We start from the raw sequence: 23392 nt of genomic DNA on the forward strand, positions 1-23392 counted from the left end.
ATGCCTGTAGAGGGACATTTCCTCTTGCCTTCACCCTGTTGTATTTGATTAAAGATTAATTCAGTCTGACATCTGAGGTGTCTCTTGGGGCAGCTACTGAGGGCTACAAGCCTAACCTGGCTTGTCTGCTTTAGTGTTCCTTCATGAGTCTCCAAAACAGCTACTGCAGTGTGCAGCTCTTCACAGCAACCTGGGTTGTGACAGGTGGCCTTACATTTCTAGTTTTTTGGAGATTGTTGATACTTTCAAGTATGAACCTGGTGGTTTGTATAGACTTAAAATTGGTGGTGTGTTTCAGGCAGAACAGTTAATCTGAAGCATTTTCATAGGTTGAGTCTCTTAGTTAGAATGGACCTGTACTGCTCATTTACTTTAGTGTTCAAAATAGAATATATTTTAGAAATAGCCAAGAAGTGGCAGCATCACTCAGTGGATATGTTCAGTGACACTTTGTTGGAAATGTTTGTGTTTTGCTCCTGAAGATTGCCTTGTGTGCATCACTGTCATTCACTGTGCCTAGTATGAAATGGGGGAGTGTGTGTCTGTGTGTACATGTGTACTTGAGGATGGGATGTCTTGAGAGACTCCCAGTTGTGACTGGGGGAGAGGCTGGAGAAATGCTTGCATCAACATCTGTAGTCTCCTTGGGCCATTGACTTGGTGAATCTGTAGCAGTTTAGGGATGTTGGTAGAGATACCAGGCAGGGTGGGAAAGCAGAGGGAAACCTGAGGGTTTCATCCATCATGTCTCTTGTTATCCACAGGAATCCACTGCCACAGATCCACTGCATCCCCTGAGGCAGCTTATGGGACCCTTCCCTGGGTGCCCCAGGTCACACCGCATGGGATGGCAATGACACATGGAAGGAAGAGGCTTATGTCCCCCATCCCTTGCCTCGTGCTTGTGGCTGCCAGCTGTTTTGCCAGACTGAGTGAGTGCCTTTTCTTACCCATTCTGGTTTGCCGTTTGCCATGATGCTGTTTAGCATAACCATGCCTCAAGGACAAAGAGGTTTCCTCTCTCTGCTGTTCCCTGAGTAGCCTTGAACAAAGGTCTAGGTTCAAACCGTTCTCCAGCGGGAGAGATACATTTGGAGTGGAACATCTCTCTCAGGGAATGCCAAGAAGAAATGGGGTTGGTGTACATCTCTTAAAAAATTAGGGTGTGTGGGTCAGGAGTCAGAGGGATGGTGCAACACAAGCAGAGGCCGTGAGGAATGCAAAATGTACGATGCTGCAGCTTTTTTTCTCTGTCCCTTCTATTGCTGAGTCTCACAGAGCTTTCTTATTCCTGATTTTTCCCTCTGTGCAGGTGAATCTCTGCAGGTTACAGTGCAACCTGCTTCTATTGTCCAGAAACTTGGCGGCCCAGTCAGCCTGGGGTGTGTGGTGGACCCCCCCCGAGTGAACCTCACCTGGAGACTGAACGGGAAGGAGCTGGCTGGATCAGACAAGGTACTGGGCATCCATGTGGAGCGAGGGAAGCTCATCATCACAGCTCTCAACAACCACACCGTGGGCCGATACCAGTGCATCGCTCGTGTACCTGAAGGAGTCATTGCCAGTGTCCCTGCAATGGTCACCTTAGCTAGTGAGTAGCTTTAGTTCTTCTCAGCCCCTGCTTTACTTGGGCCATCACTCACACATCTTGAGAGGCTCATCCATTCTTGCTTGTTCGTGGTGGCATCAGGGATTGATTTCTTTGGCGTAGGCCCTTTTGTAGCATTTTTGATAGTGGACTGGCTGACATGGCCCAGTCTGACTCAAGCTGTCCTCTTCCTGCGTGGTAGGCTGTAGACCTGTCCTGCAGGGAGAAGTTTTTGCAAGACCAGGGAGCAAGACCATACATGAGCTATGGGGTTTGTGCGAGTGGTTGGTTTCCTGACAGTCAGGCTTAGTCCTCTGGTTCCTTACTTGCTGATGAAGTTTATAGATAGTACCTGCTGGTGCTGATGGCCCAACTGCTGCGGGACTGCTGCCAGCACAGGGTCAGTGTGTGCTAAGTTTTACTGTCTTCCTGAGGCACAGCTCTGAGCAAGGGACTTTGCTCCTATCCCTGAGCTTATGTGCTCCTCACTGCTGCCTTCTGGCACTGGGAGACGTGTGTGGGCAGTGGTGTCTTAGGTGGGCAATTTTTCTTACAAACACCTGGTTTTGGCCAGATGTTGTGTATATTTAGCCAGAAGGTGCTGTATTTAGATGCATCCAAGAGCAGTGGAGAGCCCCACTTTCTCAGAAATCCACAGTGTTTGGTGGAGCAAATGTGTGCAGAGGAGGCTGCCATTGCCTTGCAGTGACAGTCTCTGAATGTAGAAAGGGCTTCAACTTTCCCAGCAAAAAGGAGTTTGGGGCTAAGTCTTAAGAAAAGAAGTGAAGATATTTGTGCAAAGTGGGGCCTGGCTTTGCTTTAAAGCCAAGAACTATTGGCTTGTCACTGATACATTAATCAGGAGTGAAATGTTTAGGCCAGGCTGGGTGGGAGGAGGAGGCCAGGGAAAGCAACAAGAGACTTGCTGAACTCCGAAGCAGGGTGGGAAGGTGTTGTCATGGACCAAATCTGTCAGAGGATTTAGCCTGAGCTCCATGCTGAGATTAAGTTTCAGAGGACACATTCCAGTGCAGAAAGGGGGCTGTGTGTGCTGGTGGCCTGATAGAGAGAAGGAGACGAGAGGTGGATGGGGTTACCAAGGGCGTGGTTTGCATTTAGGAGAGTAGGATGTGCACAGCTCCTCAGCCTGATCAGCTCCTGCTTAGCTGATCCCGTTTTCTTTTTTTACTCACACCTCAGCTCGCCACCAGCAGCTCTTATCTCCTGGGAAAAGTATGTCTGACCTATTTGACTGCTTTAGTCTAGCATCAGTGGTGGATGGGAGACAGGTCCTGAATCACCAGAAGGTCCCACTATTCAGGACAAATCAAAGCCACTGAGTAGTACACCAGCCCTCTCCAGGAGCCAAATCACCTTTGCCTACTGAATTGCAATTGAGGATGTGAGTGCAAAAGAAAAGGACTTGTCTATTGCTGTGGCCCATGTCGTGGTAAATGCATTTCTGAGAGGAAGTCAGGAGTACCACTCGGTGGAGCTCACAAAACTGGAGCCAGAGGTTGGATGATCAAGCAACTAATCCACTGTGGAAAACCGCTGTGCTGTGCTGCATGGCTCCCTCATCCTCAGGAGTAGCTGGGGATGGCAGAGGCTGTATCCCACACACCTGGATAGCCTTGGGTGATAGAGAACACCCAGGTAGGGAAGATTTAGCAGTCAGTGAGTGAAGAGAGTGATAGGGCATCCCAGTAAAGATGTGGGACTGAAGGTGTGGGAGGAAAACCTGGAGAGGTTCAAATGTTCATGAGCTTGCAAGAGTGGCACTGCATTGGTCTGAAAGAACAGGGAGCACTACCTGGTGGTGGGACTGAGTTTGAAAGCTGTAATAGCAGGTGTGCCCTGGGCACTCTCTCCTGCACCAGACCTCTACAGGACCTTGCTCAGAGCTCATTCAGTGGCAACCATGGCGAGAGAAAAGATGCTGGCAGGTCAGCATTGCAGGTTGATACATCTCCAGATAAGGTTCAGGACTGAAAGAAAACTCTCTGAAAGTCTTAGTTCCATCCAAAAATTATTTTGGGGTGGCAGGGGGAAACTGAAACTGGCATTTTCAGGGTTTAGGTTTATTTTGGAAGAGGACCTGGAGTCACTGGAAGAAGTGACTTAGTTTTTGAGGAGTGTAAGGTAACATTGTCTGGCCAACTTTTAGGCTAGTTCCCCTCCTTTCTTTTGGCCTTCTTTGAAGTAATCACTCTGGAGTGCCCCAGGTTCTGTGTGTCCCCCAGGGCCTGCTGTGCTTTTCTGACAGTCAGCAAGCAGATAACCATCGCTGCAGTGCTGGCAGCTGTGCCTGATACCTCCTTCTCTCATCTTCAGCAATGGGATGCCAAGGCCATCTCTCTTCCCCCTGGCCCAGAGAGCTGTTTGAAACTTGCATTTGATTTTGCCAGCAGAGATAAAATAGCTGTTGTATATCCAAGAGGTGGAGGGAGGAAGGATTTGCAGAAGGGAAAGACTTCATAAAGTGACAAAGGGAGCAGCACTTGGGCACCTTTGAGTCCAGTTAGAGCTGAGCTGATGCTCCACGCAACCTTGGCAGCCTATGGCATATCAGTGCAGGTCACACCTGCTGACCACTCCTCGCCTGACCATGGTGTACAAGATCAGCCCTGCAGGCCCCAGGGCAGCAGTGCAGTCTGGGACAGCTTGTATGGATAAAACAGTATTAAACCAGGAGTATTCCTGGTTTTCCAAGCCAGGTTTTAAGCCTTCACATGAATGACAGCTGCAAAGAAGAGAGAGCTATTTTCTGTGCCTGATTCTAGATAGCAAAGTTGCTATCCTGACAGAAAGCCCTGCCCTTTCCTCTCTCCTTGGTAGAGGTGCTGTATGTAAAAGGCACGAGTGCAGTGAGTTCTGGTGGGTCCAAGTAATTCCACCAGGCACTTGTACATGGTGCTGAGGGCTGGTTCTGTAACAGCTAGAGGCTTGTAAAGTCAGGAGCTCTTCGTGGAGCTCACAGGGGCAACTGAAGTGCAGGGCTGGAGCAAAGTTGATGAGCAGAGGCAGCAAGAGCTATGTAACTCCCAGCACTCATCTGTATGCATAGAAAATCAGGGTAGCAAACACAATGGCAAGCCTGACTTGGATAGACATGACATTTGAAAACAAAACAGAAGGAAAAATAGATGAGGGGCACAGCAAAGAAACTCTACCTGTTCCAGTGTCCCTGTGGCCAGGAGTGTGGGATTGCAGGTACCTGTGTCTGGGAATGCTGTGGGCGAGGGAGGCTCATTGTCCTGTTCCCTCCATCAGTGCCATGGGCGAGGTCAATCCTCGGCCTTGTGGCAGCAGGTGTGGGAAGCTGGGCCTCAGCATGCAGTGCTTGTGGGCAGTAACCCTGCACGGGGTCAGGCTGGGCATCCCCCAGGAATTTGCAGCTGCTTTCTGAAGGCAGCCCCACTCATTTTCCTTCACCCGGGCCTCTGCTGATACTCCCCGGAGGCAATGGCGGGAGGGAGGAAGGAAGGAAGGAGATGGCTGCCTGTTGGAAAAGCATTTGCAGAGCAGGCAAGGGGGCTCTGGCCCTGGGGACAAAGGCAGTGTGAGGAGGGGAGAGAATGAAAACACAGGTGGTGTTTTGTGAGCCAGAGAAGCTGTGGCATGAGGACTGTTTGATGGGCCCAGGGTGGGGGAGATGTGCTGGGGGGGTGTGAGTAGGCAGGAGTCTGTGGTGCTGTGACTTTCTCAGTAGGATAGGAGGAATCTGTGGTGACAGCACCAGTGCCCAGGCTCCTGCAGTACTGGCTGGATGGGGAAAGAGAGCCATAGCCCTAGGTTGCTTTCACAGCTGAGGGGCGAATAGTGGAAGGTGCCTCCCCCCCAGGCTGGAGAGCTCCATTCCTGTCTATTTCCCTTCTCAGGCTCCTTCCCTTCCCTTTCACTCTTCCCTATGGCAGTGAGAACTTTTACCTTGGGGGCCATCATTTTATTTACTGTTGCTTCTTCTCCAAAGTTATTTATGGCCTCCCATTCATTTAATCAGCTCTGTCTCGACTGCCTCATTGCTTGGCCCCCAGTCCTGAGATTCAGCTGATTTCCCTCCCCAGTGACAGCAGCACAGTTGGCTGCAGTGCTGACCCTCCCTGCACCCCGGTTCACCCCATCGTGCCTTGGAGCTGGCTGCAGATGGACACAAGCAATAGCCTTTGGTTGCACTCCCTCCTAAACAAAAAAAAAAAGGGGGGAGAAAAAAGCCCTCTTATCCCAGCATGGCTGGGATTGGCAGTGCTCAGTCTGTCTATCTGCAGCACCTCCTGGACAATGGTTGGTAGATGAGGACTTGCTTCACTGTGGTCAGGCATGTCTTTTAAGGACAAGAACGTGGGCTGGCATGCTGGGTGCTGCCATATGAGAAGGAAAGCCCAGCCAGTGAGAGGGGATGTGGTTTCTCCCAGCTGCAGTGGTTGTTAGACTGTGGTGCAAATTGCATGTTAGATGTGGGGCCTGGCTTCTGCTGATTGGGCAGCTGAAGGGGCAAGTACTGCATATCCCCCTGGCATGGATCCTCTCCTCTACCCTCCCCGATTGGGGGGACAGGCATGGTCCCCCGCAATTCAGGGGGAGCTTGTTTGAACCCCCCAGGATGAAGCTGGTTGTCCCAGCTTGGCACTGTGCCCTCTGTTTAGCTGTGCTGGGACCAAATGCAACAGGATGTGTGTGGGGGAGCTTGTCCCATGTACAGAGGGGGACAGGGGTGACCCTGACCACCCCTCACCAGCTCTGGCTGACCCATCAGTGCTAAAGGATGGCTCTGCATGCCCATATGAGTGGCAATGGCGGCAGTTGAGAGCGCCCATGGCCAAAATCCACTTGCAAATAAACCAGTCTTGTTCTCTGCAGGGAAGTAGGAAGCTAGGAGAGCAGTTTGGCAGGAAGCTTGTACTCTTGGCATATGAGAAAGTAGTTTGTCCCAGTTCTGCTATTTTTCCCCTCTCCCCTGCCAGTTTCACTCTGCTTCTCCAGAGGCACCTCATTCCGCTCCCCCAGCCACCCCGGATCCCTTTCCTCTGTTCTTTACCCCTCTGTCCACAGTTTTGCCCCTTGTCCCTCACTTCTGGGCTGAGGGGAAGCCAGGAAGAGCTGCAGGTCCTGCTCCCTACTGTGGGGCTGCAACACCCACAGCTATGAGATGTGGGTGAGCCACAATTTGGGGGGGGGGGGGGGGGGGGGCTGCATGTGAGAGGTCCCCATGTCTGCCCAGCCCACAGTCATCCCAGGGGATGCCCTGGCACAGGGTCATAATTTTCCATCTTCAAGATGGCTCTGCTATGCCATGAGTTTGGGTCTGCTCTTTTTCTAAGCTCTTGGGCCCCTTCTCCTCTTCAGGGTGCGTGTGCAGGTACATGTACGTGTGTAAGTGTGTGTATGCAGATCTCTGTCAGCATTGCTGGAGCCTGTGCCTTGGCTCCAAAATCTTAATTTGGCTGTGATGAATCCAGACCACCAAGGCACACATTAATTTTCCTGATGCTTGTTTATATTTTGTTGATCAGAGAAACATATGCAATGTGGGCAGGCAGACACTGGGCTTTCGCCACTTCTCCACCTCTTTCCATTTCTGTGGTTCTTACTGGTTTATTACTTAATCAAATACAAAAAGCAAAGAGGAGAAAATATCCATCATCCTTCCCCTCCCCAGCAGTAACTTTCTTTGGAGGAGGAGTGTGAAGCGCTGCCAACTTTTCACAAGTTAAGAGTTAATTTTCATCTGGCTTTAATATCCAGTGGAAGCATGGCTCCCCTCCTCAGCTTGTCTTTAAGGATTAATCACATTTCTGAAGTTCACCCGTATTCCTTTTTTTTTCTCTCTTTCTCAATTGTACAATGCCAAAAAATTCCAGAAGTATTTAGCATGTTCACTGCAAATCATTTTTATGACATTGCAAAACCTCCTTTTTTCTTTTCAACCTCTTTCCCTTCCCTCAGATCTGGGCCTGGGACCGCTGGCTCTTCCAGCATCCACTCAACAGCCCCTCCACACTGCACTCAGGGAGGCTTTCTCGATGCCTTGCCAAGAGAGCTGTTTTTTATTTAAACTCCATAAAGGATCTTGCTTTAATCAGAAACTCTGCTTGAGAAATTTCACGTCACTTTTCCATGACTGTGGGTGGGAGAAGCTCGGAGCCAGAGTTGTCTTTTGCTCTTGGAGTACTGTTGCATTTCTCAGAGAACAAACCCCACATTTTTCTGCTGGCTGGGGCTGCCAAGGGAGGCTGCCTGCCACCAGCCCTCCTGTTGCCCCCTGGCTCCCCAGCGTGCCCAAGGTCACGGGTGTCCTGGGTTGGGTTTCTAGGGGTGAGGGAGCTGTGAACAGCACGTGGCCATGCAATGGCTATAGATGCAACACACTGCCTTAGAGTGGGATTTTGCAAAGGAAGTGTGGTCTCATCCCGATTTAGTGGCATTCCATTCAGGAGATCTGTTAGCCATAGGTCCTGGGAAAAGGCACCAACTTGAGCCTTGATGTGACAACGTGACCTTTCACCTGTGACAACCAACTGCAGGATGTGCCCTTTTCACTAGTGGTCACCTGGGCTGATGTACAGCATTTTAAAAATGCACGAGGGACTTTTTTCCTGGCACAAAGCCGCCTCCCTCATAGCACAGGCTATCTGAAACAAACTTCAATCTTGCAGTGCCTTGGCAAGGCAAGATTTGCCATCGTGACCAGAGAGAATGGAATCCAGTTTTCTCACTGGGAAGTTTGGTGGGGCCAGGTTGGCATGCTTGCTGCCCTGCCAGATCTGTGGGGTTTTGCTGCAGTTCTGTCCTCCTGCTTTAAAAAAAACAGGGAAAAGAAAACAAAAAGTCAGTTACCCCTTCCTCTTAGTTCCTGTGCTTCCAGTCCTGCTGCCCACATCAGCTCAGCCAGGGTGGGAGCTCCCATCATAGCCTGAGGGACAGAGGGATGTGGTGAGACAGGGTTTTCACAGCTGCTTTAGGGAAGGAGCAACTGTGCCATACAGAGGAGGAGCTGGTTTTCCTTGCAAGTCTCTGTTCTTTTAGCTGGACCTTGGGCACATGTGAAGCATCTTTAGTTAATCAAATTTGAGCTGCAAGATGTTTGGGAGCAAGAGTGCCCAGAACAGAAATGCTGATTTCTCATGTGTGGGAGGAGCTCAGGGAGCATCACACAGTTCTTCCCACCTGGCATCTGTGCACCCCTGAAGCAGGCTGGGCTCCCTGACTTATGGCTATAGAGTCAGCTTCTCAGTAGCAGGACAGCAGCTGTGTGTGTGAAATAGCAGGCAGCAGAAGGGCCATTTTTGGCCTCCCTTTCAGTACTGCAGTAAATTGGTTTATTTTTTTACTCTCAGGCCAGGATTTTTCACACCCAGTTTCCCTGGAGCAGGCAGTTTCTCCAGAAGCTGTGTTTTAAGTTACTCATTTTGTAGGAAAAAGGAGGGGGGGAAAAAACAACTGTGAAAGCAAGCCAGTTCCTCTAGCTGCTGGGATCAGAGCAGTCCTCTGCTGGCACCATGATGGCACATGAAACAGCCCTGAGTCCATGGGCAGAGGATGAGCTGACACTGAGATGTGGCTTGTCTTGTCTTTTGCTCTCTTCGCAGATCTCAAAGATTTCAAGTTTGATGGCCAGCATGTGATCGAGGTGGATGAAGGGAACACAGCTGTGATTGCCTGTGACCTGCCTGAAAGTCACCCCAAGGCTCAGGTCCGCTACAGTGTGAAGCAGGAGTGGCTGGAGGCCTCTCGAGGTGAGTCCACGGTGGTCTGTCCCAACAGGTTCTTCCATCACAGGACCCTTGGTTTCGCCCTTCCTTATCAGCAGTAGCTGTCTCTTCCTGCTTGCTGCCTCCTTGTCCCTTTGCCACCTGTCTGAGCACAAGTTAGTTTAGGGTCCCTGGCATGATCTCCCTGATGTCCATGCTGCCTAGGACGTCATGGTATTTTCTTTCCTCCTTGTCCACCTTTTCTTCAGGACACTGCATGTCTTCCAGGAGGCTGGACAGGAGCATATCTTGCATCCATGTGCCACTTTTCTCTCTCTACAGACAATTATCTTATTATGCCATCTGGGAACCTTCAGATTGTTAATGCCAGCCAGGAGGATGAGGGAACTTATAAATGTGCTGCCTACAACCCCGTGACACAGGAGGTGAAAACTTCAGTCTCCAGTGAGAGGCTCCGTGTGAGACGTAAGCCATTCTCCCTTCAATGCACATCTCCATCTCTGGGGCCACTGACCAGTGCTATCACAGCTGGTTTTCTGTGTGAACCATTATCAGTTGCTGAGAAAACTCCTTTCCAGCAGCAGAAGGCCCCCAAGGTCTGCTCCTGGAGTATGTGTATGCAGCCCTGGGATTGCCCATACTTCCTTAGGATTTGTTCTTGGTGGTGGGTGGGCAAAGGCCCTTAGCCCTTTGGCAAGGTGGCTTTGTTGTGTATACAGAGCCCTTACAGAATGTCCCATGGCCATCTACCTGCCCCAGTACAGGAAAACAGGGTGCCCTACCATTATCCCTTACCTACCCAGTGCACAGGGTGCTCTCCCACCAGCCACCTTCCTTCCCATGCACCTCCTTCATCTCTCCTCCCCAGGCTCCACAGCAGAGGCAGCCCGGATAATCTACCCTCCTGAGGCTCAGACCATCATTGTCACCAAGGGCCAGAGCCTCATTCTGGAGTGCGTGGCCAGCGGGATCCCCCCACCACGGGTCACTTGGGCCAAGGATGGCTCTGGTGTCTCTGCCTACAACAAGACGCGCTTCCTGCTCAGCAACCTCTTGATTGACCCCACGAGCGAGGAGGACTCGGGCACCTACAGCTGCATGGCTGACAATGGTGTTGGGGAGGCTGGGGCCGCGTTCATCTTCTACAATGTGCAGGTGTTTGGTGAGTGCTGCTGGAGCCATTGTTTCAGGAAGGGCTTGGACAACTCATCTTCTTCTAGGGGAAGATACTAGTACTGAAGCACTCTTTTCCCCCCTGGACAAACCACAGTGTAATACAAACCCCTGTTTGTGGTTCCAGTTTCCAGGAGACCAGACTAATTCTTTCTTGAAGGTAGTAGTTCCTCCTTCTTCGCTCCCACCATGGGCTGGAGATGATGGATCCTTCCTTTGTACACTTCTCATTCTCATAATTGTTAGGAAGGCTAAGCCTCTGTTTCACAAATTGCTCATCAGGTGCCAATGTGTTGTTGTGGCACAAGCACAATCTTTGCAGAGTAGCAGTTCAGCTCAGAAAAATGTGACATATACATCTCTGATGTCATGTGAGAGGGCAGATGACTTTTGTCTACCTCCCTTTGTGGTTTATGTGGATGCTGAAGGGGAGGGGCATTGAAGCAGACCCATGTGGGCCCCCACAAAGGGAGTGGGACTTTAGGGTAGGAAAGGATCCATCATTCTGGTCTCATCCCTGCCAGAGAGGGAAATGCAAAGCCATGACCGTGCCATGCTCCCTGCCAAGTGGCATTCAGCAGTCTGTGTTTTTTCCTCTTACAGAACCCCCAGAGGTCACCATGGAGCTGTCCCAGCAGATCATTCCTTGGGGCCAGAGTGCCAAGTTCACATGCAGGGTGCGAGGGAACCCGCAGCCCTCAGTGATGTGGCTGCGTAATGCGGTGCCGCTGTTGGGCAGCCACCGGCTGCGGCTGTCACGCCGGGCCCTGCGCCTGGTCAGCGTGGGGCCCGAGGATGAGGGCATCTACCAGTGCATGGCCGAGAACGAAGTGGGCAGTGCCCAAGCCATGGTACAGCTGAGGACAGCCCGCCCGGGTAAGCCCCTCTTTCCAAAGGGTCACAGCCTAACACACAGGACAAGGACAGGGGAAGCAGGGAAAGAAAGTTGGTGTGTTGTCCCTGATTCCTCTTTAACCTACACTGCAACTGCTGCTCTGCCCGAGGTCTCTATATCTCCCTGTGGGAACACACAATACCAGTTTTGCTTTTGAGGGCAGGGCCATTTGGGTTTCTAAGGGTGTGCACATTTGGGCAATCTCTACATGAGAGACACAAGACATCTGGGTGTAGTGTCTCACCCCTTGGCTTAGCTCTGCCTCTGGACTTGCACTGAGCAAGAGCTTAAAAACTGAATTCACCTAGGGTAAGAGAGGTACCATCTGATTCCTTGGACCATGTTGAACTTACACAGGGTAAGAGGGACTTCAGAGAGACAGGGAACCCTGTGGTTTACAGCAGGGGAAAGAGGGATTGTTTCCAACACCTTTTCAAGTGGCACAACAGGGAGCACCACACAAGGGGCTCACAGCTCTGCCTTAACCACAGACTGGGATGAGTGTTCACCCTGCTGCGACACCTTGTCTTCCAGGAGCTCACCTCAACCCTGGGCGAGATGCCCAGCTGTACTCTGCTCAACCTGCAACACCACCTTCCAGGGACAGCGCCTTAGAGCTGCCCTTGGATAATGCTGGACTGCCAAAGCCTGGGACAACCCCTCTCTCAGCATCTCCACAGTGTTCAGCCAACAAGGAGCTGGTGACTCCAGCTGAAGCCCCCATCATCCTCAGTTCTCCACGGACATCCAAGACTGACAGCTATGACCTGGTGTGGCGACCCCGGCCTGACAGCAGAACCCCCATCCTCTATTACATGGTGAAGCATCGCAAGGTATCACTGTTTTGCTCCCCCCTTCCCTCTGCACCATTCCATGGGCAGGCTGGTGGCCTCACCACGTTTCACACTTCATGAGCAGGTGCGTTGGTGCAGGGCACCCATCGCTCACTGCTGGCACTGATTAGTGGGACCTCCTGAGCTGCAGCCTTAGCCTGTTGAGGTGTGATGGGTACAGGCTGTGACAGGTTTGTTGAGCTGTCAAGGAAGAGCCCAGTCGCAGTGCCTGTCTGCCTAATATGCAGAAGGCACATGCACACACTTCTCCAGTAGCTTCCTGTCCAATACCCAGTTGTGTGCTTGCACAGATAGGAAGCCCTGAGGGCAGGTTGCATAATGACTTGCTCTGGAATGCTTTTGTCTTGGGACAAGCCATGGGGATACCTCTGCCTTGAATGGCTTGGGCTGCAGGACACAGAGCAGCAGCCTCTGCTGGCACGTGCCTACCTTGCTCAGCAGCACTCACTCAGGGTGAGTGAGGAGCCAGCAGAGAGCTGTCATAGCCATCCTAAATCTTCTAGGAAGGTCCTCATCCCCCATTTTATTCTGGAAGCTGGAAGGCAGTGCACTGTGGAGTAAATCACTTGCAGATGGCACAGTGTGAGCACACTGTGCACAGCCAAGTCCTGCTGGAGCCCAAGCCAGCACTCCATCTGGGGTGCTTCAGGTACCACAGGCACAGTGCTGTAACCAGCAGTTTCTTTAAATGGTGAAGCATTGTTGAGGCAAAAAATCTGCTTTTGAGGTCTAAAGTGTCTCTGTCCATTTTGCTGGGGATAAGTGGAAAAAAAGGAGCTTGAATTTATTTGTCTGTTGCTTTTCTTTCCTTTGGGTAGGTAGGGAGTTGCAGTAGAGAGGCAGGTTTTGCCTCAAACCCCAGAAGGTTTGTGTATATTACAAAAACATGCCAGATCACATGTTTGGGATTTCCAGCCACTGCAAGGCACTATTTTCAAGTACATGTGAATATATGTATCTATTTTCCTGGAATTGTGTGTTTTTGTGAAAATACAGTGTAATAGAAGACTGTCACAATCCTTGATTTCTTTCTAAAAAAAACTTAAGATGAGGATTTCAGCTAACCATCTTTTTGAAGAGCCCTTTAAAACAAAGGCAGAAGATGCCAGCACAGGAACACAATAGGGAAAGCTTAAATACAAAACAAAGATGCCAAAAGCATCCCCAGACTATTGGCTCTGGTTGTCTGCCACGAAGAGATTTATTCCCCAGTGGTGTATCATGTAACTAACAATTCTTCTTGCAATCTTAACTTGCAGCCTTGGAGTTTGTCCATATTTGATTTGTTTTTCAGCGCTTCACCTGGAAGTAGCTGTGGGGGAGTGAAGGTCACTATGGGTCACTGCAGTTTGCAGTAATATGTTTTCAGTGTAGTCCAAATTCTCAGCTGGAGACTCTTTCTTGGGATGCTTAATGATTGTGTGGAAAGGAATTAGTCCCAATAACCCTTAAAATTGTTTAGAAAGAGTCTCTTTCTGTCCAAGATCATTAGGATCAAGTTATATAATGATACGGTTTTGACATTTCTGACTGGAAAAGAATGTGTGTGGAGAGGGAATTAATCAATTTAGCAACAAAAGAAAAGGGTCTGTGTGTAGAAGATGGCTGTAAGGAAAATTAGACCTACCAACAGGAGACCTACATTTGTACTGGGCAAGGTTCTGCTGCTTCTCTAGAAAATATCCGTGAATATCTTTTTTTTATGCTGTTCCTACACTGCCCCTAAACTCTGCAAGCAGTCAGATGCCATGCAGCCCTTATTTTTGTTTCTTAAGGATTTCTCTTTTCCTTTCCTGGATATTAGCAGCCTTTAGGACTTCCCTCCCTGGCCTTACAACTTTGCAGGCTCAGGAATAAAAATAAAACAAGGCAGGCATTAATCAGTCAGTGTCAAACACTTGGAGAAGATGAATGATACAGCAGAGTCTTGGCATTTCCGTTCTGTTGCGTTGCCTGCATTACTAATGCTCCTTTCGGCACTGGGTCATTTCAGTGTCCTGCCCATTTGCCTGCAAAAATATTATCTTTGCAGCTGAGGAGAAGGAGGAAGGTTCTAGCTTCCCTCCCTCCTCTGCGTGGGGCATCAGGGTATCACCAAACAACAAACTGTGTTTCCAAGCTTTTCTGAGGACTGTGGCCATACACAGTTTTTTCCCTGCAGAAACCTTTGCTCCAGCATTATGGTTCTTTATTTCAGCCCCAAAATGGCAGGGGTGAGGCTTGGTAAAATTCAGTAAAACCAAGTTGTGTCTGGGTACCTTATCCCATGGAAAGGGTTAGTATCTAAATGAGTAACTGCAGGTGGGCTGCAGGAGAGATTTGGCTCCTAAAGCAGCTCAGTCCTGTGGCTAATGCTGTATTTTGTGGGGCGCAGCCACTCAGGAGATTTACGTACATTGAGGAGTTGTGGTATCAAAGGGAAACAGAAGAGAACAGGACTGACTGAACCTTGGAGTCAAGAAAACACTTTGGGGCTTGGGTGAGTTGTCCTGCTTATATCCAAATTGCTTTGCAAAATCAGGCTGGAAACCTCTCCCTCCTTTGAAGAGAGGGAAGGGAAGGTAGATGTGGTTGGAACACAACTTAGTAATAAAGTTTCTGAACTCAGTGCCCACAAGAAGCCCAGCCTGCCCCAAGCTCTACAACCACTGCATTGATCTCTCAGCAGGTCACCAACACCTCGGACAACTGGGCTGTGAGGGATGTTCCAGCCTCACAACACCATCTGACCCTCACCAGGCTGGACCCTGGGAGCCTCTATGAGGTAGAGATGGCTGCTCACAACTGTGCCGGCGAGGGACAGACGGCCATGGTGACCTTCCGCACCGGTAAAGGACACATCTCTCCCTGGGTTCTCCTTTGCTCTGAGTCAAGGGAGAGCCCTTCTGAAATATCTTGTCCCAGCCCTGAGGCACAAGGAACCAGCCTTAGGATAATGGGAGTGTTTCTCCTCTGGAAACCCATCTGCCCTCAACTTAAGAACAACTGTCAGAAGGGAAAGTGGAGGGTAGTTTGGGGAAGATTCCAACCCATCTTCTGTGTGGGTTGGAATAAGTCCCTTCTTTCCTTGGTGTCTCAGTTGAACACCTGCAGAACTGTAGAAAATGGGTCTAGCATAAATGTCAAGAAGTTGTTTAATCCATCCTCTGCCTGGAGACAGAAACCTAGTAACATTTCAATAAAACTAATTAAAAGTTGTAGAAAATTAAATATGAGGGGGATCTGTTAAGAAATCTTCCCCTTTAGCTTTAGTTCTTGCCAGCAGGCTGAGTGCTTTGAGCCCCTAGGGCTGTTGAATCCAGGAAATACTTACCTCTGTATTCTCTCTGGGAATATTTGCTTTCCTCATCACAGAAAAAGTTAATTCTGAGCGCATCTCTCTGTTACTGATGCCACCTTTCCCTTCTACACAGGCCGGCGCCCAAAACCAGAGATTGTTGCCAGCAAAGAGCAGCAGATCCAGAGGGATGACCCAGGCACGAGCAATCAGAGCAGTAACCAGGCCGACAACAGCCGTCTGTCCTGTAAGGCCCTCCCTGAACTGGCAATGGGGAAGGTGCAGGGTCTCTTGTGAGTGGCAGCGGCCAGGCCATGCTGGGGTTGAAGTCTCTGCTGGGTAAATCAAGACTGTAGTGCTGGATGGGTGATTTCTAGCTTCTAACAAGGAGAGATCAGTCTTAGGCTCTCCTTCTACTGCCTTTGGCAGACAGTCCTGGAGAGGAGGCAGATCCCACTGCCTGGCCCCAGCTTTAGTGCAAGGACATCTCAGCAACTCTTGTCTCTTGCTGAGTTCTGCATGCAGGGTTCAGAAAGCCCTGTCTTGGAATCTGTGACTGTGGGGCACAGGAACAACAAACTGCACTGTACCAGTGGCTGATGGAGTGTGAAGGAGGAATGGGGACCAAGTCCCCACATGTCTTGGCATCCTCTTCTCTTAGCCAAGCCCTGGCTAGGGGCAATTAGTTCCCATTCTAGGGGTGCAGAGCGCTCCATTTTGGCATCTTGTTGCACTGGAGAAACATCAGATCTTTATTGGTCAAATCTAATTTGTTGTTTCCCACCTTGTCTCTATCATTACTATTGCCTTTATCATTTCTGTGAAATTCTTTCCTTCAATCCTAATCCTCCTGTGAAATCCCATCCTTCAGTCTCCCCCATACTCATTCGTTGTCTTTATTTTCATATCCATAGCTCCATTCATCTCTTTCCCTTCCCTCTTTTGATTGTTTTCCTTTCAAATTGCATTTCCACAGTTCAGAACTTTTCCTTACTTTCTTCTCAGGTGTTTCTTCCTAATCTCTCCTGTTTCCATCTCCTACACTTGGTTGTTCCCAGCATCAGTCTGCCCCTGCTCACTGCTTCTGCATCACCCAGGCTTTTTGTTCCATCTCCAGCCCTGCATCCACCCCTCTCACTGCTTTCCCTCCCATGATGGGTGATCACACCTCAAACCTTGTCTCATCCTACTTGAGCTGGGACTGGAAAAGGAGCAGGAGTAAAAGCTGTTTGTAGGCACAAACTGAAAGGCATGAGGATTAGGGGGTGCCAGATCTAATGAAGAGACGGAAGAGAGCATTCAGGAGATGCAGAGCATGTGCCTAGGTGCAATGCAGGAAGTCCTTCACCCACATACCTGTGAGCTACAGGATCCTCCAGACAGGGTGAGAAGAATATGTTTCATGTCCTGATGTCCTTCTGATGTCCTTTGCAGCTCCAGAGGCACCAGACCGTCCAACCATCTCCATGGCCTCAGAGACATCTGTGTATGTGACCTGGATCCCCCGTGGGAATGGTGGGTTCCCCATTCAGTCTTTCCGTGTGGAGTATAAGAAACTGAAGAAGTTGGGAGACTGGGTCTTGGCCACCAGTGACATTCCTCCCTCTCGCCTCTCTGTGGAAATCCCAGGCCTGGAGAAAGGTAGGCAGGTGCTCTCCTCCCTGCTTCCTGGAGGTCTGTAGGAAAGCTGCAGGGTCCCTGTAGGATGGTTAACCCTCTGTCACATCCTGCTCAGCCCTGGCATGTGTGTGCAAAACAAAGCTTTCCTGACTCCTGCCTTAGGTGCATGGGGAAAAACCTGCAAATTCTCCCAATTTCTCCAGCTGCAGAGACCAGCATAGGTTTGACCTCCCTCAGGGAGGCTTAGGCATGCTTTTCTGTATTACAGGATACAGTTAATAAAGGCATTTGGTTTTGCCTTTTACAAGACAGGACAGAACTTCCCTTAGCTACAGACAAGACAGATGGGCACACAAATCCCATTGCACTTCCCATGAGAAAAGATTTCATCACTGAGCTGAACAGTGGAAAAAAGGGGAACATAACTACCCCAAACTAAAGACCAGTAAAATGAAGTTTGGTTAAAATTTTGTAGGCTTTGAGCTTTGAACTGATGTTTATGTACTTAATTCCCATGGAGTAGAGAAAAAACGCTTTTCCATACCTGCTTTCAGGTTAGGATATCCTTTCAGGCATTTCTTAACCCCCTGCACACCTTCCAAAACTGCTATCTGACCTTTGGACCATCCAGACAGGAATTGGGGAAGGTAAATAAAAACAGGCTCCATCCAGGACATGGCTGAAATGTCGCCATTCAGTGTTTGCAACTCTACAACAAACTTGCAGTAGGCTCTCTGCCATCTGGAGATGTAGCCCCTCTTCACAGTCAGGGCCATGCTGACAGTAGAAATCTTGGAAAACTCCAATCCCTGCAACTGTTCTATTTCCCATTTTCCCCATAGGCACATCCTATAAATTCCGTGTCCGGGCACTGAACATCCTTGGTGAGAGTGAGCCCAGCGCAGCATCTCGGCCGTACGTGGTGTTGGGGTACAGCAACCGTGTCTACGAGCGCCCTGTGGCTGGGCCCTACATCACCTTCACAGACGCCATCAACGAGACCACCATCATGCTCAAGTGGATGGTAAGGTTTGTGGGGGTGGAGAGTGCCATAGGGGAGGAAGTGTGAGCATGCTCCTTGCCCAGCTTACACCTCTTCCAGGTTACGGCACTTGAGCCTGTTACTAGCACAAATGGATCTGGGATCCAGTAGCTGCCTCCACCAAATAAGAACTGGGCTTGGGATACATAGAAGGGCATGAAGTCAGCCTAGGAAACCCTTTGCATCTGAATCCAACATTGTATACAGGAAGATTTCAGTGGATAACCTCGGAGTCTTGACCATTCTGTTTGATAAGCACAGTTCAGCAATGCACAGGGTAGATGACTGCTTGCTCTCCTGGCCAAATTGCTGAAATCCATTAGCAGCTCCCTCTGTCCTAGTATTTTCCTGCAGATATGTCCTTCACTCTCATTTGCTGGGTAACAGTCCTAAATGCTGATAATCATTTATAGCAGTCCACTCCAGAGGATTTTTAGTGGGTAGGATCTTTTGGATCACAAGCCCAGACTCAAGTGTTCTCAACAGCTTAGAGCTTATTCAGAGGGATGCTCTCCTCTTCTCGCTCCTTCTAGCCAGAAATTGGCACAGGGCAGGATGGGCACAGCTGTTCATTTGAACTCAAACAGTAGCTGATAAAGTCCTGGATGAAAGACAGCAAGAACACATGGAACTGGGACAGTACTGCCCTGGGTGTGGGGGAGGAAGAGAGCTGTCTTTAGAAACACAAAGCTCCTGCAGTGACCAGTTCCTGGCAAGACCCAGTTTGTGTGAAAGCCATAAGCCTACCCTGTCAAGATGATGATGTGCTTGCCTATGCCCAGCTGAGTCACTGTTGTTTGGGAATTTTTTTCTCTGTATCATTGGCTGTGGTTGCTGAGAGGCAATAGAGCACTGGATGCCTGGAGTGGCAGGCCCAAATTCACAATTTGTCTGTTACCTGAGAGAAACAAAGCTTGAGAGTAGAAAATAGCACTGAGCTTTTGTAGAAAAACCCTCATTGTGCAAACCAATGTCAACATGGGGAAGATCCCTCTGCTAGGTTATCTTCCTGTCCCATTCCATTTATCCCAGCTGCTCCTCACCTACTACAGTACAAGCATGGACATCTCTGCTAATTTCTGCTCTCCCTCCCATTCTCTGCAGTACATCCCAGCTAGCAACAACAACACTCCCATCCATGGATTTTACATCTACTACCGCCCCACTGATAGTGACAATGACAGTGACTACAAGAAGGACATAGTGGAAGGTAGGAGAAATTGAGAGACTGGTTCTAGCTGCTGATTCCTACTGGAAGACAGCACAACCAAAAGGAGCCCTGCACACAAAAGGCAGCAGCTGTCCAGGCTACTTTACTGGGCACTGCTGCAGAGCTGGGCCAGCTGCCTGTTCCCTGAGGAAGTTAAGAGCTCCATGTTCTTTGTTCTCTCCTCAGGAGATCGGTACTGGCACTCCATCAGCCACCTGCAGCCAGAGACCTCATATGACATTAAGATGCAATGCTTCAATGAGGGAGGTGAAAGTGAGTTCAGCAACGTGATGATCTGTGAAACCAAAGGTAAGTGGCTTCCCAGGGCAGCTCTGGGAGCACAGCCTGCTGCCTTCTCTGCCCACAGCTGTTACAGCAAAGACGGCAGGAACCATCCTTGACTGACAGAGAAGAAAGGCACAGGCTCATCCATGTTGATCAGTGTGACTAATCTCTGCTCACCCTTTGTGCAGAGTCCATCACTGTCCCTCAGAGCAGCAGTTACCTTCTGTTTTTTTAACTATCACATAGGTGGTGACTGGAAACAGAAGGGCTGACTTTCCCTTGCTGTGCTGAACTCCATGTTGCATTAGAAGCAGGCCCCATGTTGTCTTCAAAGTTGTTGCACTGTAATGACAGTAGCAGCATTAAGTCCAAGTGTGTGCTTTGGAGAAGTGATTTTGGATTTGCCTTTGCTTGAGCAGTCCACGAGCAGATCTGGCAGAGCTGTAAGCCAGGCACAGAGGCCTTGTCTGTACTGCCACCATATGCCTAAGGAATCCTATCATCCAGGAGTGCTTCTTTAAAGCCACTATAGAAGTCTGGCCACTCCACAGCAGCATAAACATCCCTGGACTGGGCTGCTGTGCCACCTGCCATGTTCTGTCTAATGTTCTCTCTCTCTCTTCCTTCCACAGCTCGGAAGTCTCTTGGTCCTCCAAATCATCTTCCACCTTCCACAGTGCCCCCTCAGCAGCGTCCTCCACTCAGTGGTGGGCACAGTGGCCTGGGGACAGGAGCCATGGTGGCCCGTTCCAGTGACTTGCCATACTTGATAGTGGGTGTTGTGCTGGGCTCCATCGTTCTCCTCATTGTGGCTTTCATCCCCTTTTGCCTTTGGAGAGCTTGGTCCAAGCAGAGTAAGAGTTGATTTTTGGGGGCTGATTTACACGATACGGTTTGCCTGTAGATTAAATCTAACTCAATTTTTTTGCATCAACACTCAAAATGTGAGGGAATTCTGAGAAGAAGGGAAAGGGAGGTCAGAGGGCGAGTCCCAGATGTGCTGTGGAACCCCATAAAGACAAAGAGCACTGTTTGTCCCTTGTCCTGCTTGCTGTGTTGCAAAGGAACCTTTGGGACTGAGAGCAAAGGGCCACTTTCCTCCATTTATCTCCAAGAGTGCTTTGAGTGCCAAAATAGCTGCCTCATAGGACAGCCCAACCCTATGCATGCTGAGCTTCAACAAGCTTGACTTTACCTCTCATTTTTGCCTCAGACTGTCTTCCTTCCCTTTGCAGAGCAAACCATTGACATGAGCTTCCCAGGAGCTGGGCTGCTGGTGTCGTCCTGCCAGTACACCATGGTGCCTTTGGGAGGCATCACTGCTCCTTGTGACAATGGACATCCCTTTGTTAATGGGCAGCCCTATGCCAGCAGGGCACATCTGAATGAAATCTGCACCTCTGCAGGAGTGGGGTACGCAAGCACCAAGCCCCAAGATTACAGCCCTGATGAAATGCAACAGGTGAGTCCACACCTGGGATCAAGAGCTGGTTTGTCATGAGCTGGAAGCCACACTTGAAGTGAGAGAGCTTCTCCAGGCATGGATGGCACACTTTCCAGCATGTAGAAGTGGCAAGGCTGGCTTCGCAAAAGAGATTGCCCCTTTGTAGTGAAGTCTGAGGCATGGGGGGAACAGGAAGGTCTCCGAAACACTGGTGAAGGAGTGGTTTGTTGGGCCAGTGCCTCTTAAGTATGAAGGAGGCAGTGAAAAAAGGTGACTCTTCTGGGAATGGTTCCTGTGTTCCTTGAGCAAAGCTCACAGGGACTGCCAGTGCTGAGGGCTCTGTAAAAGGGTAACAGGCAGTGCCAGATCTGAGACTATAAATTACAAATCCCCCACTGATTCAGCAGTAAGTGTAAAATGAGATTTTCACTGCTCAGTTCCACTGCCCTCGGTAGCAAAAGAAACAGTTTCAGCTTTTTCTGGCTACTGCTGTAAGAGCTTCAGCAGTCTGCCCCCGGGCTCTCTCTGACTCACAGATCAGCACCTGCCTCTTAATGTTACTGTGTGCCATTGCTTTGCTAAGAGTCCTTCTCTCTCCTTCCAGTCATGCCAGGAGACCAATGCCTTGCTGCAGGCAAGAATGCTGCAGAATGGGAGTGCCCAGCAAGACTACCAGCCCTCCAGGTTAGTCCTGGAGTGTGGAGAGGGAGGGTGGAACAATCCACTGGGACCCACAAGACTACATGCTCACAAAAGCCTGCCCTCAATACACTCCTATCTGTCCCAACTCTTGGGAAACAAATCCATGCTCCAGCACTAGGACACCTTGGTCTAAATACTCTTTGCACAACTCTTAGGATTTCAGGAAGAAATTTAATTTAATTGTAGAGGTGGCCAAGATCTACTCCCCTCTGTCCCCTTTTCCTCCTCTTGTTTCTAAGTGGGAGACTGAAAAGCAGGATAAAAGAAGCAAACATATATGATTGATGCTGATAAACAGATGCCCCAGAATCTGCCTGGTGTCCAGTTGTGAGTGCTTTGTGTCTCACTGTTCAGACATCTTCATTACCATGCTCCCTGTGAGGCACTATTCCTCCCAACTCCTGTGGCACTCATCAGCTGCTGGATCATGGATACCAGGTCCCACCTCACCTCATTCCCATCCCACAAGTACATCCCAATTTCTGTTTTTCCCCTCATTTAGGAATGTTGTGTGTCACAGCACTGATGAGCTGGCTGAGACATGGCACAAGTTACATCTTTCAAGGAGGAAGGATCTGTAAACAGCACTAAACCTCTTTGCCTGCTTCCCCAGATTGCCCAGCTCCAGAACAGAAGACAGCTCTTTTCTCTACAGTCTCCCAGATGACTCCACTCACCAGCTTCTTCAGCCACAAGATGACTGTCCTCACCTTCAAGAGCACTTTGTTGGCTTCCATCATCCAGTGATGGGAAGCAAAGTGGGAGGCCCTAGCCTAGATGCTCGACAGGATACCCTCTTCCATCAAGGTCAGTGGTTTGGAAAATTCCATACCTCCTTCATCTCATCATGTTAGGCTGCTCTTGAAGGTAAATCTCAGTGCAGAGCCTTTCTGAGGGCTCACGTTCAAGTGATGTGAATCCATCTCCCTAGGACCTAATCCATTGATCCACCCCTATAGTGCAGATCAAACATGTTGTGTGTGATCATGGCATCAAATTCCACACAGACTTTCTGAATGCAGATCTTCCTCTTTGATCACAGTACCCCTCCTCATAAAGTGAGTTGTTCACTTGAAACCTCCCACAGTATCTCTCATTCCAGGGTGCATTGTAATAATTTCTTGCTCCTTTCCCCCTCAGGAAGCCCTTGCTGCTTAGGCCTAGTGCCAGTTGAAGAGGTAGAAAGACTAGATTGCTGCCAGTCCAGAGGAGATCTCCATGCCCAGAATCCAGTGATCACATCTTTGGGTCAAGACCTACCAAGACATGTGAACAGCAGCCCTCCACCACTGAGACCCTTAGAGACTCATCCTCCCACCAGCTAGGGACCAAGCTGCCTTTTGCAAAAGACTTATTCTAAAGAGAAAAAGAGGGTATTTATTTTTGTATAACACCCCTATTTATATATTTATGCACTTGTATATAGATGTATAGGTGTCTTCTATAATGCTATGGAGACAGAAGGCATCCTCAGCAAGGTCACAGGAGGACCCAGGAAACAAGGCAGCAGCTCTGAGTAGCACCATAAGAGCACCCGATGGCATCAGCTGGACAACAGACACTGCGGGACATGGGTCCAAAGAGACCTGC

The 23392-nt window shown here is 49.7% G+C and overlaps 1 protein-coding gene across 1 annotated transcript; it reads left to right on the plus strand.

Moving 5' to 3' along the window:
* Window positions 1–847: 847 nt before the first annotated feature.
* On the plus strand, window positions 848–23127 carry BOC (BOC cell adhesion associated, oncogene regulated). Its single transcript, XM_062512515.1, has 18 exons — window positions 848–932; window positions 1313–1591; window positions 9178–9324; window positions 9622–9765; window positions 10169–10462; window positions 11077–11349; window positions 11903–12201; window positions 14888–15050; window positions 15636–15746; window positions 16934–17140; window positions 17962–18143; window positions 19266–19371; window positions 19558–19680; window positions 20289–20510; window positions 20892–21118; window positions 21705–21784; window positions 22416–22609; window positions 22943–23127. The coding sequence occupies exons 1-18, from the start codon at window positions 848–850 to the stop codon at window positions 23125–23127; spliced, it is 3321 nt and encodes a 1106-aa protein (XP_062368499.1).
* The last annotated feature ends 265 nt before the right edge of the window (window positions 23128–23392 follow it).

The sequence above is a fragment of the Cinclus cinclus genome, chromosome 2, assembly GCF_963662255.1.
Source record: "Cinclus cinclus chromosome 2, bCinCin1.1, whole genome shotgun sequence".
In the NCBI taxonomy this organism is placed as follows: domain Eukaryota; kingdom Metazoa; phylum Chordata; class Aves; order Passeriformes; family Cinclidae; genus Cinclus; species Cinclus cinclus.

Coding starts and splice junctions, on each gene's coding strand:
- BOC (XM_062512515.1), top strand. CDS start 848: ATGGCAATGACACATGGAAGGAAGAGGCTTATGTCCCCCATCCCTTGC. Junction 1,592..9,177: donor TGCAATGGTCACCTTAGCTA/GTGAGTAGCTTT, acceptor CTCTCTTCGCAG/ATCTCAAAGATTTCAAGTTT. Junction 15,747..16,933: donor CGACAACAGCCGTCTGTCCT/GTAAGGCCCTCC, acceptor TGTCCTTTGCAG/CTCCAGAGGCACCAGACCGT.